Source organism: Homalodisca vitripennis, chromosome 3, assembly GCF_021130785.1.
Source record: "Homalodisca vitripennis isolate AUS2020 chromosome 3, UT_GWSS_2.1, whole genome shotgun sequence".
In the NCBI taxonomy this organism is placed as follows: Eukaryota; Metazoa; Arthropoda; class Insecta; order Hemiptera; family Cicadellidae; genus Homalodisca; species Homalodisca vitripennis.
In genome coordinates, this window is record NC_060209.1 from 86,073,126 (window position 1) to 86,088,953 (window position 15,828).

The 15,828-nt window shown below is 30.0% G+C and overlaps 1 protein-coding gene across 9 annotated transcripts in view; it reads left to right on the forward strand.

The window, feature by feature from the left end:
• Positions 1 to 15,828, forward strand: part of LOC124357143 (kinesin light chain) — a 215,719-nt gene that overhangs the window by 168,364 nt on the left and 31,527 nt on the right. For all 9 annotated transcript variants that reach the window (XM_046808632.1, XM_046808641.1, XM_046808640.1 and 6 more), the window contains 3 exons: positions 748 to 952; positions 13,144 to 13,370; positions 15,309 to 15,452. In XM_046808632.1, coding sequence (XP_046664588.1) covers positions 748 to 952; positions 13,144 to 13,370; positions 15,309 to 15,452 — 576 coding nt within the window. The remainder of the gene's footprint in view (positions 1 to 747; positions 953 to 13,143; positions 13,371 to 15,308; positions 15,453 to 15,828) is intronic.

The window sequence follows — 15,828 nt, forward strand, 5'->3', positions numbered from 1 at the left end:
TGTCTCAATGTTTTCACACACTTGAATTTACATTGTCAAAACCGTAGCGTGAGTTGTCACTCAAGAATTTCGAGAGTTGGTCACTTCCTCTCAATGTTTGGAAAGATGTTCATCTTTGGTGGTTTTGTTTACACTCATATACCGGTACTCAATTTTGTAAACACTACCAAACACAGAAGCAGATGTATGATAAAGTTCATTATACTAGAGCAATCTCATTCATGGATTTGTTTGAGTCTCACAGTTGAAAATTGTATTATTCGACTTTCCATGTTACCTGGAACTAAGCTCAGTCAATAAAATAATCATTTTTGTTACCAGATGGATTTTATATAATAAAAATACTCGGAATGACACATGAGCTATGGTGCTAACTTAGTGCAATTTTGTGATATTTGGGTGAGCAGATGGCACGGAAACTCACATCTGTGATACGATGCCATAGACCTCTCGCTTACACGGTTTCTTAAAATAAATCAATTGAACATACCTTACCTCCCTCTATTAATGGCATATGGGGAGTATCTCCTTACATTCTTTACAGTAATTTTTTTTAAACTCATACAGGGTAAAAATGAGTCATTTACGATATACTTAAATTGATGTTTTTGACAAAGTTTAATTTTTAAGTATATATCTTTGTATGTCACATGATGGTTGTGAAATTTAGTTGACATTTCAATACAGTTAATTAACTACTTCTTGTTACAAAAATTAGTATTCCTTGATTTCAATTCATGCTTTCAGGGAAAATACGAGGAAGTGGAACGATATTACCAAAGGGCATTGGAAATCTACGAGTCAAAGTTGGGTCCTGACGATCCTAATGTAGCGAAGACCAAGAATAACCTTGCCTCCTGTTATCTGAAGCAGGGAAAATACAAAGAGGCGGAAATCCTGTACAAGCAGATCCTGACACGGGCTCATGAGCGAGAGTTCGGCACCATCGACGGTAAGTGGCCAACCACAGTGGTCTAGTCTCAGCCAACCAAGCACCTGACAGCCTTTTATTGAACATTCCTTTTATTGTTTGCCTTTATTGTTTAGCATTGTGTTTTGGAGAAATTAATTCAGAAAACTGTGTTGTATTTTTGTTTCAAAAAATTAATATATTCTGTATAAAGTGAAATATTACTGGTAAATTATTAAAAACATAAATTGAGTAAAGTGGTGTTTATATTTTGGATCTTTCAAATTTTAATTAAACCTCCAAATAATGTATTACCGTATCCTTTCCTTGAAGCGATTGGTTTTCTTTTTTTTATTTAAATACAACATTTTTTTGTTTGTGTGTATTAAATTAAGTATTTTTATGAAATTTTTCAATACATTTTTTATTTATAAATTATAGAGTCAGTTGAGTTCAGAGTATCTCTGTTCTTTTTTTTTAACTCTGACAGTAATTTTTGGTGAATGGCTAAATAGTTATTTTGAAGTTGATATTTACAAATGTATCAATCTGCTTCACACTCACACATCCCTTCATATAGTTTATCCTTCTACCTTCTTGTTGTTCTTTGTTCCTTTATCTCATAATCTGTCTTCTTTATTATTTTTGTGTAACGAAACCAGTAGACGTATCAAATTCAAGTACTTTGAAAATGTTTTGGCTTTACATAGGTATATCACAGATTTATGTAGTTTTGGTCCAAGTACTTGTTGTAATTGTTTTTAATAAATTATGCACATAACAAATGTAACTTGCTAATTTTTTAAACTTTTTTTACTCTGGCTAGTTGAAATGAGTGTACAAAATATTGGATTTTAATGAACTCAATCAATAAGAAATGTTTTTTGTGGGCTGTCCCGGTGTGTTTATCGTGCAATTTTTGTCAGTGAGTGCTACTATATTGACTCTTGTACAGTCCTGTGTCGCTGCAAGTCATATAGACCTTCTTACATAGTGTTCAATTATTGACTGAGTAACAAGTTTATCTGGTAAGGATATTTATTGTAAGCCGCTTTTACTGTATCTGTTGTAATATTTTAAGTTACATGGGCTTGCTTTTAGATTTTTGCTTGATTGAATGAGTTGCTCTTCAGTGAAATGTACAATTAGTTTTAAGTGTTACTCTTACACCTTGTGTCCTGGTGGCCAAATCAGGTGATGGTCAGTAACAATAATCCTTGAATTCCAAACATTTTAGGGCTCCTGAGTTTCTGTTTCCACACAAAGTTGAAAATTACATCACTGAAGTCTGGAATTAACTTAAACCTAGTATTTAAACTCAAAGTTTATTTCTAAGAAATTGAAAGCAATTTCCGTAACATGTACCAAAAATTGCATTAAAAATGAAAACTTTTTTATATTTCATTCAGGGATATTTTATAAGTGAAATAGATGTAGGGAATCATTAAAACTAAACATGCTTATTGTTTATTGTGCTAGAGAATGTTGAAATGTAAATTATTAACTGAGATCTCATGGTGAACTGTGTACATCATCGGCAACCTACAGGTACATCACTGAGTATCAGCAGGGCTTAACACGTCAGGAAATAAATCATTCGCATATGTTTACTGCTTTTTATGTTATGGACACATATTGATCAATCATGTATTGTAATTTTTTAGATAATACATATCTAAATTAGTCAAGAAGTCAAAAGTTATTTCTAATATATATTATTACTAACATCTATTTTGATGTATTTAATTTAGCATTTTTGAATCTGTGACAAAATTAATACAAGTGAATTATGATGCTCAATCTCAAATACTAGCTCTAACTAAAATAGAAAAGGACCAAGAAGTGTGTGTTGGACGCTCGGACTAGGGAATACTGTGTGCACATTGATCTTAGTTCATATTATGTGTTACTGTGCTACTCACCTGATTTGACCTCCACAAATCTACAACATTATTTAAGAAACATCTAATGTTCATTTACTTTTACTTCTTAAAAATGTGGGTAGATTTATATTTAGCATTAAGAACCTAAGTCATCTTTACTTAGTTTAGGCCAAGGCGACCTGTATTAGTGAAGTGATCGAGTAACTGGGAAAATACACAAATGTATTGAAATCTTTATAATTATTATTATCTCTAATTGCTTGTACTGAACTATTTCCTAATTAGGTAAGAGATTGCTCTAATTCGCAGTTCTAAAAAAATTGAAATTCTTATTTTAAAATTAGTGTTTTTCACATGCATATAAAAAAATTTGTTATGACGTGTAACAATGTGCCTGTTATGTTATTCAAGTGATGATGCTAATTCTATTTTCTATCTTGGATTTTTATGAAGTATGGTGTATTTTCATTTCTTTACCTCTTGTAATCAATTTCAATATTAATATTTATTTCTATCATGTTGAGCCTCTGGATATTCATATTTTAAGAAAACGATTAAAATAACTTTAATAGTGCTAAAACATCCAATGTTGTTTTTCTAGTGGGTAGAGTTTTATGGAAGAGCAGGGTTGATGAAATTTAGGTCCTTAAAATCATACATTTTACCTTAGAAAACCAATCTCTTTAGTTTATATGTGACGAGAGGTTTTCCTCATTAATTTTTCTGTAACATTGTTTTATTTAATGTTTTATAAACAGATGGTTGCTATGCTCACATGTAACATCAGAAACTGTAATCTTGCTCTTGTGCATTTCTTCAATATTCGCTGAATTGAACTGTATTTCTGAGTGCATCCAATTTAAGGGGAACATGAGAAAAAGAGCTTTGTTTACTCAGTGTTTAGAGATTTTAATCAATGGTGTATACAGATGTGTCTTGTGGGAACTCAATATTATCACTTTAATGGAACAAATAAGCAACTCAGGTTGACTGTACGAGGGTTTTTCTCTTTCAACCTCTGATGTGTTACAAAAATAAAACTAATGATTATCATGAAATAATTTACTATCAAAAGTTACATACATATATACGGTTAGTATTTAGTATAATCGCTATTTAAGTTGTGGCATACTTGTGAAGTGAGCATTCTTCACTTGTTCTGAATGGCTCTCTTCAGCCATTGTAGTGTTTCACAGTTGCCTTCTGCATTTATCATAGTCCTTGACTCTTAGAATTCCACAAACAGAACATCTTGCATCCATGTCAACGCACAACATCTCTAAAACCTATCAAGCGCAACGTTTCTTGTAGCCTAGGTGTTTTGTTACAATACTGTAGAGGGCTGGTCTTGAAATTACAGAATATTGATGCGACACTAATGGTAGACCTCTGATTATCTTTTAACTGTTCTATCAATTCGCTCAATGAAATCTCATTTTGAGACAGACTGGTGACCTTGACCTCCTTTGCCATGAACATCAAGTTGTTCATCTTTACATTTTCTGCACCACTCAATGTCTTACACATCACTCAAAAAGTTTTCACTGTACTCATGACACGTTTTAGCGAATTTTTTAATAATTTTTCAATTTTGGCAGGAGAATCAATTGTAGTAGCCATGTTCACATTTCGTTAGATAAACTTTTAATGGTGTCAGAAGCTCGGAAATGCATGAGGTGTTAGTTGAAGATGCACTGGTACATCATACTGTTTGACTAGCTGTATCACAACATGATCAGAGGTTGAAAGAAAATTAAAAAGCTTGGATACATTTCAAGTGGAGTAAACTGTAAGTTATTTTATATGTTTGAAGATATAGCTGGATTTTTATGTATGGATGATGTATCAATATGTTACAAACAATGAGCATATTGGACAGAATACCCAGTCTAGCTGTAGCCGTTGGAAGCGAACATGTCAACATACTAAACCATTGATACTGGTGAGCGTTACAACACAATAAACCTTATTTATTTAGTGTTTCACAATGAAACTATAACGTCCAAACTGAATTAACACTCCATTTTCAAATAAAAAATGTTTTGATGGAATATTTGGTTTCTTTGTATAGTTTGCATTGTGTCTATTTTTTGTTTGTTTTTTTTTTACTAGATTAAAACAGTGTTGATATTAAATACAAGAGGTCAAGAAATTTATAATCAATCGTTCAAAATTTTTGTTTTGTTTTTGCCTAACTTAATCTATCAATGATAATTTATTTTATTATTTTAATGTCTGTTAGTGTGTAATCTAAAAACATTTATTATTCAAATTAAACTAATTTAAACAATGACAAAACAATTACAACACACAAAATACAGCTTTTTCGATTTAAAAGAATGAACAGTTTGTTGATTGTTGATATTAAAAATAATAATAGAATCAGATGTTTGCTTAGTTATGTTGCTCTGTTTTGAAATACGTATACTATAATAATCTAATGGAAAATCACTGTACTTTGTACTGGCTCAGATTGACAGCTATTTTTTAAACAATTTCCAGTATCAGCTTGAAGTGTCAAACACATGTAAGGGTTACATAAATTACAATCCATGTGAATAAATACAGTGAAGTTAAGCCCCTTGTTGAGTGCAGTAAGCTTGTTTAGTACACTTTTCTTTGGCTACAAATTAATTGGAGATGATTTGTCATGTGCATCTTTTTAGTCTGTAATAACAGTACATATTAGTATTACATATTATATATGTGTGTCTTGTTTGATAGTTTTGATATTGAAGGCAGCTGATTTTTTCAATCAGAATTCATCAGTTAATGTTCCAAACAACACGATTTAACATATTTTTATTTATGTCTTTGAAATTGGACTAATAATAGGTAATAATACAAATGTTAGAACAAACTTCTTAATATTGGTCAAGTACCTTTGTTATTCTTAGTTTCCACTTTGATATGTGATTGATATTAGTGTAACAAGTGCCTTAAATGACGAGACAGCATAGTCTGGCTGGTAAATGTACAAATTCAGTGTTAGTGTAGGCGATGTAGCATCACATGTTTGTGTTACATGTGGCTTGTGTTACACCCCAGGTTGTGTTAGGGTAAGGGATTCATTCGCTTTTTTCGTGGGGCATTCGCAATCTAGTTGTAGTTTTTACTATTGAAATGTGTATTTCTATTTTTGTACAATGTTGTTAATAATGGCAGTCTATGCTTTGTTGTTTGATGGTAATAATATTTTTCTTGTTGTGCAACAAAGTTTTATTGCTGTTAAATTTTTGCTTGTAACAATTGATTTTGAATGCTAATCAGGGCCTTTTACACTGTATTTTAACAATATTTCATTCTTACAATAGAGATGTGTTACTTATAAGATTTCTAAACTGTTAAAGTATCTTAACAAAAAATTATTAGATTTGTTCTGAGTTGTATGATTAATATTTTGATATTGTATAAAGGAAATAATAATGGCATGTGGTAACACCTTATACTAAAATTAACATACAAGGAGTAGTCAACCTTAGGGAAATTTGTTAGTTTTTGGTGTTTCAGGGGAATCTTGAAATAAAGGCAATTTTTATAACAATACTGGATATGTTAAAAATATTTAACTAATCAAGATTGTGCCTTCTTAGTTTAGTGGTCTAAGCCTTTCCCCCTTTGACCAATGAGCTTCAACAGATCTTTGGTCCAGGCACAAAACAAGTCTACATCTGTGGCAAAGCCACTCACACTCAGAGTGGGTAGGAATAGAGTTGGTCTATATGGTAATTATCGGTATCAGTGTGTTTTTCTATAAAAACACAGACCCAAAACCGGTTGACTTAATTCTTAGAGTAATAAAGGCAAAATTTATTGTAACCATAACAAAATTCAAAAGCTAAGGTGTTAAATAAAATATTACTTGTTTAATTGTTATTTATTGTCTTCCATATATGGAAACATATTTTCTTCCAACATATGGAAGAAAATTCCTATTATTTCTGTGGGAACTCAATCTATGTCAAGATCTGACAATAAATGTTATCAGTTTTAAAATATTATATTTAGATTTCATAGTAAAAAAACTTCAATATTAAAATTCTTACCTAGGCTATGTAATGTAGGTAAGTCGGGAGAAGGGCCCTGGGGTTTTCTGAATAATTTTTAATTTTGTTATTTGCAAAATAATTTTGTGAATCTGAAGTAGTATGTGAGCAAGGTACAATTGGAGCTGAAATATTCGAGACATCGTGGTCAGTATATCCATGCTTGACAAAACCTACTAGGTCAATCTCCTGGCTCGCCAACAGTATTTTATTTTAGTACACTGTTAAAGAAATATTTTTATAAATTGATTTTATAAGTGAAAAAATATTGTTTAATCAGTTATTATGTGGTAAAACAGGTGCAAATTAGTTGTAGATTGTCTTGTCTATTGTTATTACTGTATTTCTACATCAGGTGTTAGTGTGATGTACATTTTTCATTTAACTTTAGGTTTTGTTTGATCTGTTACCTTAAGTTCCTATTTCTTAATTTACTATTGTCATAGTTAGTGTAATGTCAATACATTCCTTTCCATAATTTGAGTGCTGCTATTATGAGTGCATGTGCGTCCTTTGCACAATTTATTATTATTTAGTTTGTTCTTGTGTGTGCTCGTTCTCCTTGTAAATTGTTAAAGTTTGGTGTATTTATTATTTTATTTATTTGGATTATTTTTGATTGAAGGGAATATTTTATAAACTAAAACCTAAAATAACTCATTTATTTAATTGTATTTTACTTACATTCCATGTGAAGAATTTTTTGTAATTTTTTTTAACCAATCTAAATGGAAATGACTAAGAACATTCCACAATATTGTAAAATCTTCAGATATTTTGGGGATACTATGTTTATTTCAATTATATTAAGCTCAAGAACACATGTAGGACATCCTATAACAACATAGTAGTAAACTCAAATAAGTAGTATCTTGCATTTAATAATTTACAAACCAATTATTGGTTTGGTTCAAAACTTGTGAAGTTAAAATAAATACATAAAGTGAAAACATTTCTCTTTTTTTTATTTGCTGATAATTTCTTTGTTCAATTTATAAAAAGTATTAATCTGATGTTATCATATAGACAAAATACGATCTTATACAGATACAGTGACTTATTCATTGCTGTTTATGTTATATTATACTTAATTGCTGGATGAATTTAACTTATAAAACACAACCTAATGAACTCATTCAAAGAGAATGTTCGTCATGGCTTGTAAGGGTTAAATGAAAGCACATTTAAGTCAATGTTTTACTGAAGTTAACTTTTGGGTTCTTGATGTGATAAATGAATATCTAGTGATAAATTAACAAAATGTAACTGAACCAATCTTTTATTTTGGTAAAAATCTTAGTAAAAACTTCAAAATGCTTCAGTAAACTGTTTATAGGTATATTATTAGCTTAAATAGCAATTTATGAATTGGTTTCTAAATAATTGTAATTAAGGCCAAACTAAACTAGACAACATTTTAGAATATCAAGTTGAGGCTTAAAATTTATGTTATAAAGATGTTTAATTTTGTTCATTTAACATTATACAAATATAATTTTTTAAACTATTCATGTACTTGTATCCAATTCAAAAATACTGCTAGTTATTTGTTGTCTAGTTTTTCTTTTTTTTATTTATCCGGATAATGGCTTTTGATATCATCAATTTTATTTTAAAAAAGAGCACACCATTGTCCTTTTCATTGTGTAGTTAACGAGTCTCAGGACTAAATAGTGGAGAAACTGTGAACTAAATACTACTCTATAGTTTCCTGATTTTCCGTTGGTTGGTGTGGCTATATTCTACTGATCATCTCTATTGACGACTAACATTTGACTTTGTAATGGACCAGGAAACCTTGACAGCAGTTGGTTTATTGTTGTTTGCATGTGGACATTCGTATATACTTAGACAGCATTCCTCGTACTTGTTTGAGGTGGGTGTTTCTAAAGAAAGTATATTTTCATACAAAATTAAACTGTCTTAATAACAGCTCTCAATGTCAGTGAGTTGGCCAAATCCATTCCAATTTTTCTAGTTGTTATCCCTGTGATTCTAAGTGATGATTAATTAAAAGGTTTTCTACGTGGTGATTACACATCGCACTGACAGTGATGATGACGTGCAAGTAGTTGATGACAGATGTAGGAGATGACAGACACTACACAGGACTAGAGTTCTGTACTTTCAGAGCTTACCAATATCGTAACTATGATGTTAAAGAGCGCTACCCCTCTGAAATGCTCAGAATTGAAGAATTATCAACACTTAACTGGTACACAGCAGTTAAAGACCGATTTTCCTCCACCTGATATAGGCCTAGATATCCCTAACAATAGTTAATTGTATAAGTTTAATGTTTAACAGTTTATTGGAGTAGAAACAATATTGTAAAACAAAAAAATAAGTTAAGATACACATATTCAATAAAACAAATATGATTTGATGCACCAGCAGCTTTAAAATATACATTAAACTTGGGATTTTGGTTAAAAAAAATTTTTTTAAGTATTGAATTACAAAGTAAAAATATAATGGTGTAACAAAAAACATTGTTTTATACCTTGTTTTATTCTATATTTAAAGCCTAATCATAAAAACCATTTGTTACCCTACTTTTTTGAAACAAAAAATTTTTGTTTAAAAAATACAACACTACTTTAACTGAATTAAAGTACATCCAGATAGAGAAGTTTGCACTTCTTAATGAGTCCCGAAAGGGTTAATAATCGTAACATTGATCTTTTCTCTACCTTAAAAAATAGGCACTTTTTAATTATATTTTATAAATTAAAAAAATTAAGAAAGTAAATAAGTAACTAAAATAATAAGACAATGAATAAATAAGTATATTTTTATGTTCAAATAAAAGTTATATTATTCTCTGTGCTAAATAAACATTTTATTTAGTGTTTTGTAATGAGCTAATGCGATAGAATTTTAATGTAATAAATTCACTTTTTAATTCTTGCAACATGATCATACTGTGAGAAAACTAAGTTAATCATTGCTATACTGCAGACAACCACATTAAAATGAAATAGTTACATATGCACTTGCAGTCTACATTGCTGTGTCACATCCATCCATTATCGGGTCTGTTCTAACATATTAAGTAATGATTGGACTTGACTTGATTTTTGAATGTTGAGTTTTACCAGATCGCACTTCTGTACAATACTGAGTTCCCACACATCTCTACTGTTTCTATTAGAAATAGCATCAAGGCAAATAGTGACCAATCTAATTCTGTTTGCTGTTGAATTTTAATAGAAATTCAGTGGGAAGTGATAAGCCATGCTGTGTTATATTTGAAAGTATACATTCATCCTCAAACATATCTTATTTTTACAAATCCTCATTGATGCCTGTACTACAAAATAATTATTTAATTGATGAAATATTCCCTTCAGTCAGATGTACCAAAGTGTGGTTGTCGCCGCTTGTAGAGAGGCCTGCCATATCCAGGCCAGTACTTAAGCTTGTATTTGCCTCAATAAATAGTTACCAAAAATTCAAATGTCTCATTTCATTTCCATTTTCTCTAATCAGTATATTCAAATAATGGTTCAAAATTGCTGTTAAAACAGAAGTAGCATATAATTTAAGTAGTCCTTAGATTGTGTGGAAACTCATGCTCTTTCCTGGGTCCAACCTTTTTGCTATTTTCTTGCTCAAACCACTATTATTTTAAGTAAGTAATCATATCTTGATCGTATCTTTAAAATTACAGTAGAATCCAACCAACCTTACATGTTCAAATCATTAAATAACATAATTAATAATATTAATTCATTTAAAATACATCGAAATTATGCACTAAAAATAGTACATTTGTTTAATGAAATTGTATTTAATGTCAGTAGCAAGTGCACAATTTTTTCAACTGTCAATTATTCAGATTTGTCAGAAAAAGTATAAGAAATAACTGTAATCGATTACATAAATTTCGACATAATAATACAGAATATTATTTATAAACCTGTAAAAACTTTGTGAACGAAAGAGCGCCGGACAAAACAACATTAGTCATTGTTCAGTTTTTGCAATGACTACATATCATCCCTCAACCTAGATTTTATCTTAGCTCTAACGTTCATTAATCCTCTCTGGACAATTTGCCTTTATCTGCTTTGTGCTGTAATCATACAGCAGTTTTTGGAACTTACGAAATAATCTATTCTTGGTAATGGTGTCTTTCTTTACCAAATTTTTTCGTATTGTTTTTTCTCTAAGAGTAGAAGTATGAGAAACGTTTTGTACAACAATCTATTTACAGTGAGACGGCTCTTCCTTTAAAATTAAATGTTTAGTTTCAGTAAAACATAAATATAGTTCCTGATCTAGCCTTTATGATGGAGAAAAAATGAAAACAACTGAATACAATTGAATAATATGAGCTGCTCCAAGCTGCTTAGCTAAACCATAGTGTATATGCAATACATGAGATGGCCATGTCAATGGACAAACTATCAAGCATATTACCATATTACAATGAATGTTGTAAAATTCAGTAATAATACGATAACAAAGATAGACAATTCTTCGCGTGGTAAATGTTCTGAATATGCTTACCCCTAGTTTCTAGAAACCAGTGTCAACATTTGATCAATTGAATATTTTGAAAAACTATTACATTTCTCCTACCAATCAATTTCATTCATCTAAATTCAGTAAAAGTTGGTAAAATTGTGTTGGTGGTACTGGTTAAACAAAAAAAAAAAACAATTATTTCATAGTTGGAGGCTTGAGACAGTATGGACATTATAAAGAATACATTTACACCTTAATGGGAAAGAGACGTGTGAAATTTAAATTTATTTTGTGTAGCAAGCATAAGACAAGATACAAAAATAATGTAACAAAGGAGTTAAACAATAATTGTGTTGATAAATAATTGTATAAAAAAACATTACATGAAGACTATATTTTTATCATATGGCTTTGAAATTAAGTAATAATTATAAAAAATATATTCACTTTTAATAAGATTAAATGTTATGTGTAAAATATTTTTCCTAAATATATATTTCTTATAAACCTAAAATAGAACAAATGTAAAAAGTTAATCTACATATATATGTAAGTTATATGTTTTCACAACATTTTTCGTGAATAATTATTTTGTAGTAACTATAGTACTGGATGCAGAGATACTGAAATAAAAAACAAAATTTAATTTTCTACTTAGAATATTAAATTAATTATGACGTTTTGTGACGAATTATTGCAAGTTATGGAATTTTATCACTGGCTCTCATAGCAACAAACACTATTGGAATTAGGCACTTGGCGCCCAAAGGGTTAACTGATAAATAAAATACACAATGATGAAGACCATTGAAACCATTGTTATAATTAGATGTTTATATGAATGTGAGTTTTATACTTTTAAAGCAGTAAAAGGACTAAAAGCACTACTTATAGCTATGTTGTTAATAACAGAGAGATGTTATTACTATGTGATATAATAAAATATCAAATGTTCAGTGGTATTTTATGTTAATTTAATTTTTGCGAAACTTAATAAAATCCCTTATACTAATATTTTAAGCCACAAAAATTATTTTATTTTCTTTATGATTAAAAAACTACAATATGGTATAAATGGTGTACTGAAAACTGTCTTATAATCAATCAATCCATTTTTGAATTAAGTTAATTATACTTTAATAAATAAAATTCCTAGTATTATATTTTGTTTTTACACTTTGGTTTGTTGATCATGGACTTTTTGGTTTTTTAAGTGCTTTATACATTGGGTTACGTTTTAAGGCTTTTTTGCATGCATTTTTTTAGTTTAAGAGTCTTTTGTTTTGAATTGGAAAAAATATTGTGCAACTTTTGACTCTGGAAAATGCATTCAGTGGCAAAAGTTATCGTTCTGTTTGATTTTATAGTTATTGCTCTTTTATTTATGTTTGATTTTGTTGTCTTTGCTCGTATAAACTATACGTAATATATAGCTAATGTTCGTAATTGCTTGAGTTTTATTAACTGCAATTTTCTTATCTTTTTTACCTACTATTAAGTCTAAACGCAATCACAATAAATAAAACCCATATTAATGATTGTTTATGAATCTGAATAAATGTATTTATTAACCTGAACAATCTTATAAACTACTAATTTATTTATATACTTATATAGAAGTACAAATTTTTTTATTGTATGAAATATTTGAATTAGTAAATAAATCAAATATTCATACTGATTATCATACTTTGGTTGAGGATTTCCGAAGTTGCAGTTGATTTTGAGGTTTTCTAACCGCCAGTATGAAGATAGAATGTTGTGTCGTTGCCACTGGGTGTGTCAGGGTCAGTTGTGCAACATTTGGCTGACGCCGGTGCTTGTGTTGCAGGTGACAACAAGCCGATCTGGCAAGTGGCGGAGGAGCGAGAAGAGAACAAACACCGGAACAAGGAGAATGCCCCATACGGAGAGTACGGTGGGTGGCACAAGGCGGCTAAGGTGGACAGCCCGACTGTCACTACCACTCTCAAGAACCTTGGAGCCCTCTACCGACGCCAGGGTAAATACGAAGCTGCAGAGACGCTTGAGGATTGTGCCTTGCGCTCCAGAAAAGAGGTTTGTCAATTATAGTAGTCAGCTCTGTGTGTATTACACAATTATTTGAAAAGGTGTCAGTTCTTAAGTGACAACTCTAGAAGTGATAACGCCAGATATATGGTGCAGTAGACCGTTCAAGTGGAAGAGTTAGGTTTCTGGCCCAATAACGTCGTGTCGTATTACGTTTTTGAAGGAGTAAGTATTATCCGATACTCATTGTGATAAATACTGTATTGTGATAAAACTCATGTGTTTCCAAAGAGGAAGAATAAAACTTTACATTATAACCATGTTTTACTAGGTTTTATTGTATTTTAGATATGTGTATGTAATGATTTATTTTTACTTCACTTATAAATTAAAAGCAACTGTGTTTGTACATTTTCGGAAATGTGTATAAAAAGTCTAAATATGTATTTTCAAAATCATATAAACTATTTTTTTGAAATCACCACTAAAATGTTGATAAAATTGAAATATTAAAATTGTTTCTTTATGCTCTGAAAGTCAAATTTCAAACAGAATTTGAGTATAAAATTTGTTTATAATTTTAATTTTGGTACATCATACACTTATGATGACAAAAATTGTTTGGATATAAAATATTTTTTGTATTCTTTATTTAAAAAATTATATATAATATGTTAAGTTTAGAACACTGGTTGAGGTTGTATATGTTAAAAAAAAATAAATAAAAATAAAAAAAAAACAGTTGGCATAAAACACTGCTAGCCTGACACTAAAGAGAATTTACATTGCCACCTCTAGAATTAAAAGAATGAAAGTTTATTATTCTCTTGAATATTTGTTACATATGTCCCAGCGTAATTATCACAGTTATTTGTGAATTAATATTAATGACTGCAAATATCCTCTTTCCTCTTTTTATTTGATAGGAATGCCTTCATGGTGATGCTGCAAAATACTTGCAGTGAAAGGAAATCAATGCAAGCTTCAATTTTAAATAATTTGTCAACATTAACACTTTTATCCAGTGACTTACTATCTCCACCTGAGATGTGAATAGTGATTTGAATAAAATTAAGAGTACCTTTTAAAGGGGTACTTTTAAACAATCTTCAACTTTCACCTCCTTGGGCCTAAGGTATACCAAGAGTTTGTTTCATGATCATGTTTGATCATGAAGTGTAGAGTATAGAATATAATTTTAAAGCTTACAACAGGCCAAACAGTTGTACGATACATTCAAAATTAAAGCTATTATATCCAAAGTGGCATTCCTCAATTGTTTAGTGGTAATTAACTATGAAAATATAACATGTTAATATGATGCTATTAAATTGATGTAAACATCAGTTTCAACACAAGAATATTTTCTTGTTTTAAAATTAATTTTAGAATGCCATAATTAATTTTTATGAAGTTTTTGTGAACATTTCCATGATTTATATTCCATTGACCTTGCCAAAAGAAATAGACGAAAGAAACGTATGTGCAGTTGATAAATGTCAGAATATATTTTTCATATTCAATGTATATTTTAGATTATTACTTGTAAAAAATATATTACATTTTTGTACCAAAATGGTTTTCAAAACCAATCTTACAAATTTGTATTATTTTTATGAAAACCCTAATTCCAAATACTTTTAAAGAATGTATTTATTTTTTTTAAGTTTCAGAGATTTTAAATAACTTAATAAACAAAATAATTCAGTTTGGATCTAATAAGCAAAGCTATTTTAAAGGCTTAAATAGACTCTTATTAAATCTTCATTATTAAATAATTGAACATAGCATAAGCCACATGTGTATACATTTTCAAATTAAAATGATTTATTTTGTGTTAAAGTCTACTTGAATTCACAGGGAGTTACACAATGTAACGGTTCTTAGGTGGATAGAAACTGTGAAATACAGCGGTAACTTAATATTAGAAACTAGATTAAAAGCACACTAACCGGACAAGCTAAGGAACCCGTGCTCACTGTGTAGGGGGGCCTGGACATAGTGAAGCAAGCCAAGGTTACGCAGATCCTGGGAGGTGGTGAGAGCAGGCGCAGCACCGGCAACCGAGGCCCCAGACTTGGCTCACGAGAGAGCCTCGAGTCCATGAGCCAGTACGAGGCTGGAGATGAGGTGAGAAATTTGCTCATTTGTTGCTGAAAATAGCGTAACAGTGTAACAAAAATATTACTTTTCCTCATATTGCAAAATTATCAATATCACTAAATGAATATCCATCCACATGAATAAAAAATAAATGTAGATCTGAAAATACTAGGTAATTTTGGTTTTTGAAAGTCTTAACTGTTTTGTGTATAAAGGATTAAAAATATCCATTTAAGTCATTCATGTGATATATAAGTATATTATTTAGTTAGTTAAGATTTTTTTTATGTATATAATTGATCTTAATATTTAAAAAAATATTTTAAATCGTATACAAGTTTTAATAATTTTTGGTGCTCACAAAATGATTACGCTTTAAAGAATTCTGTAAATATTTTGTATC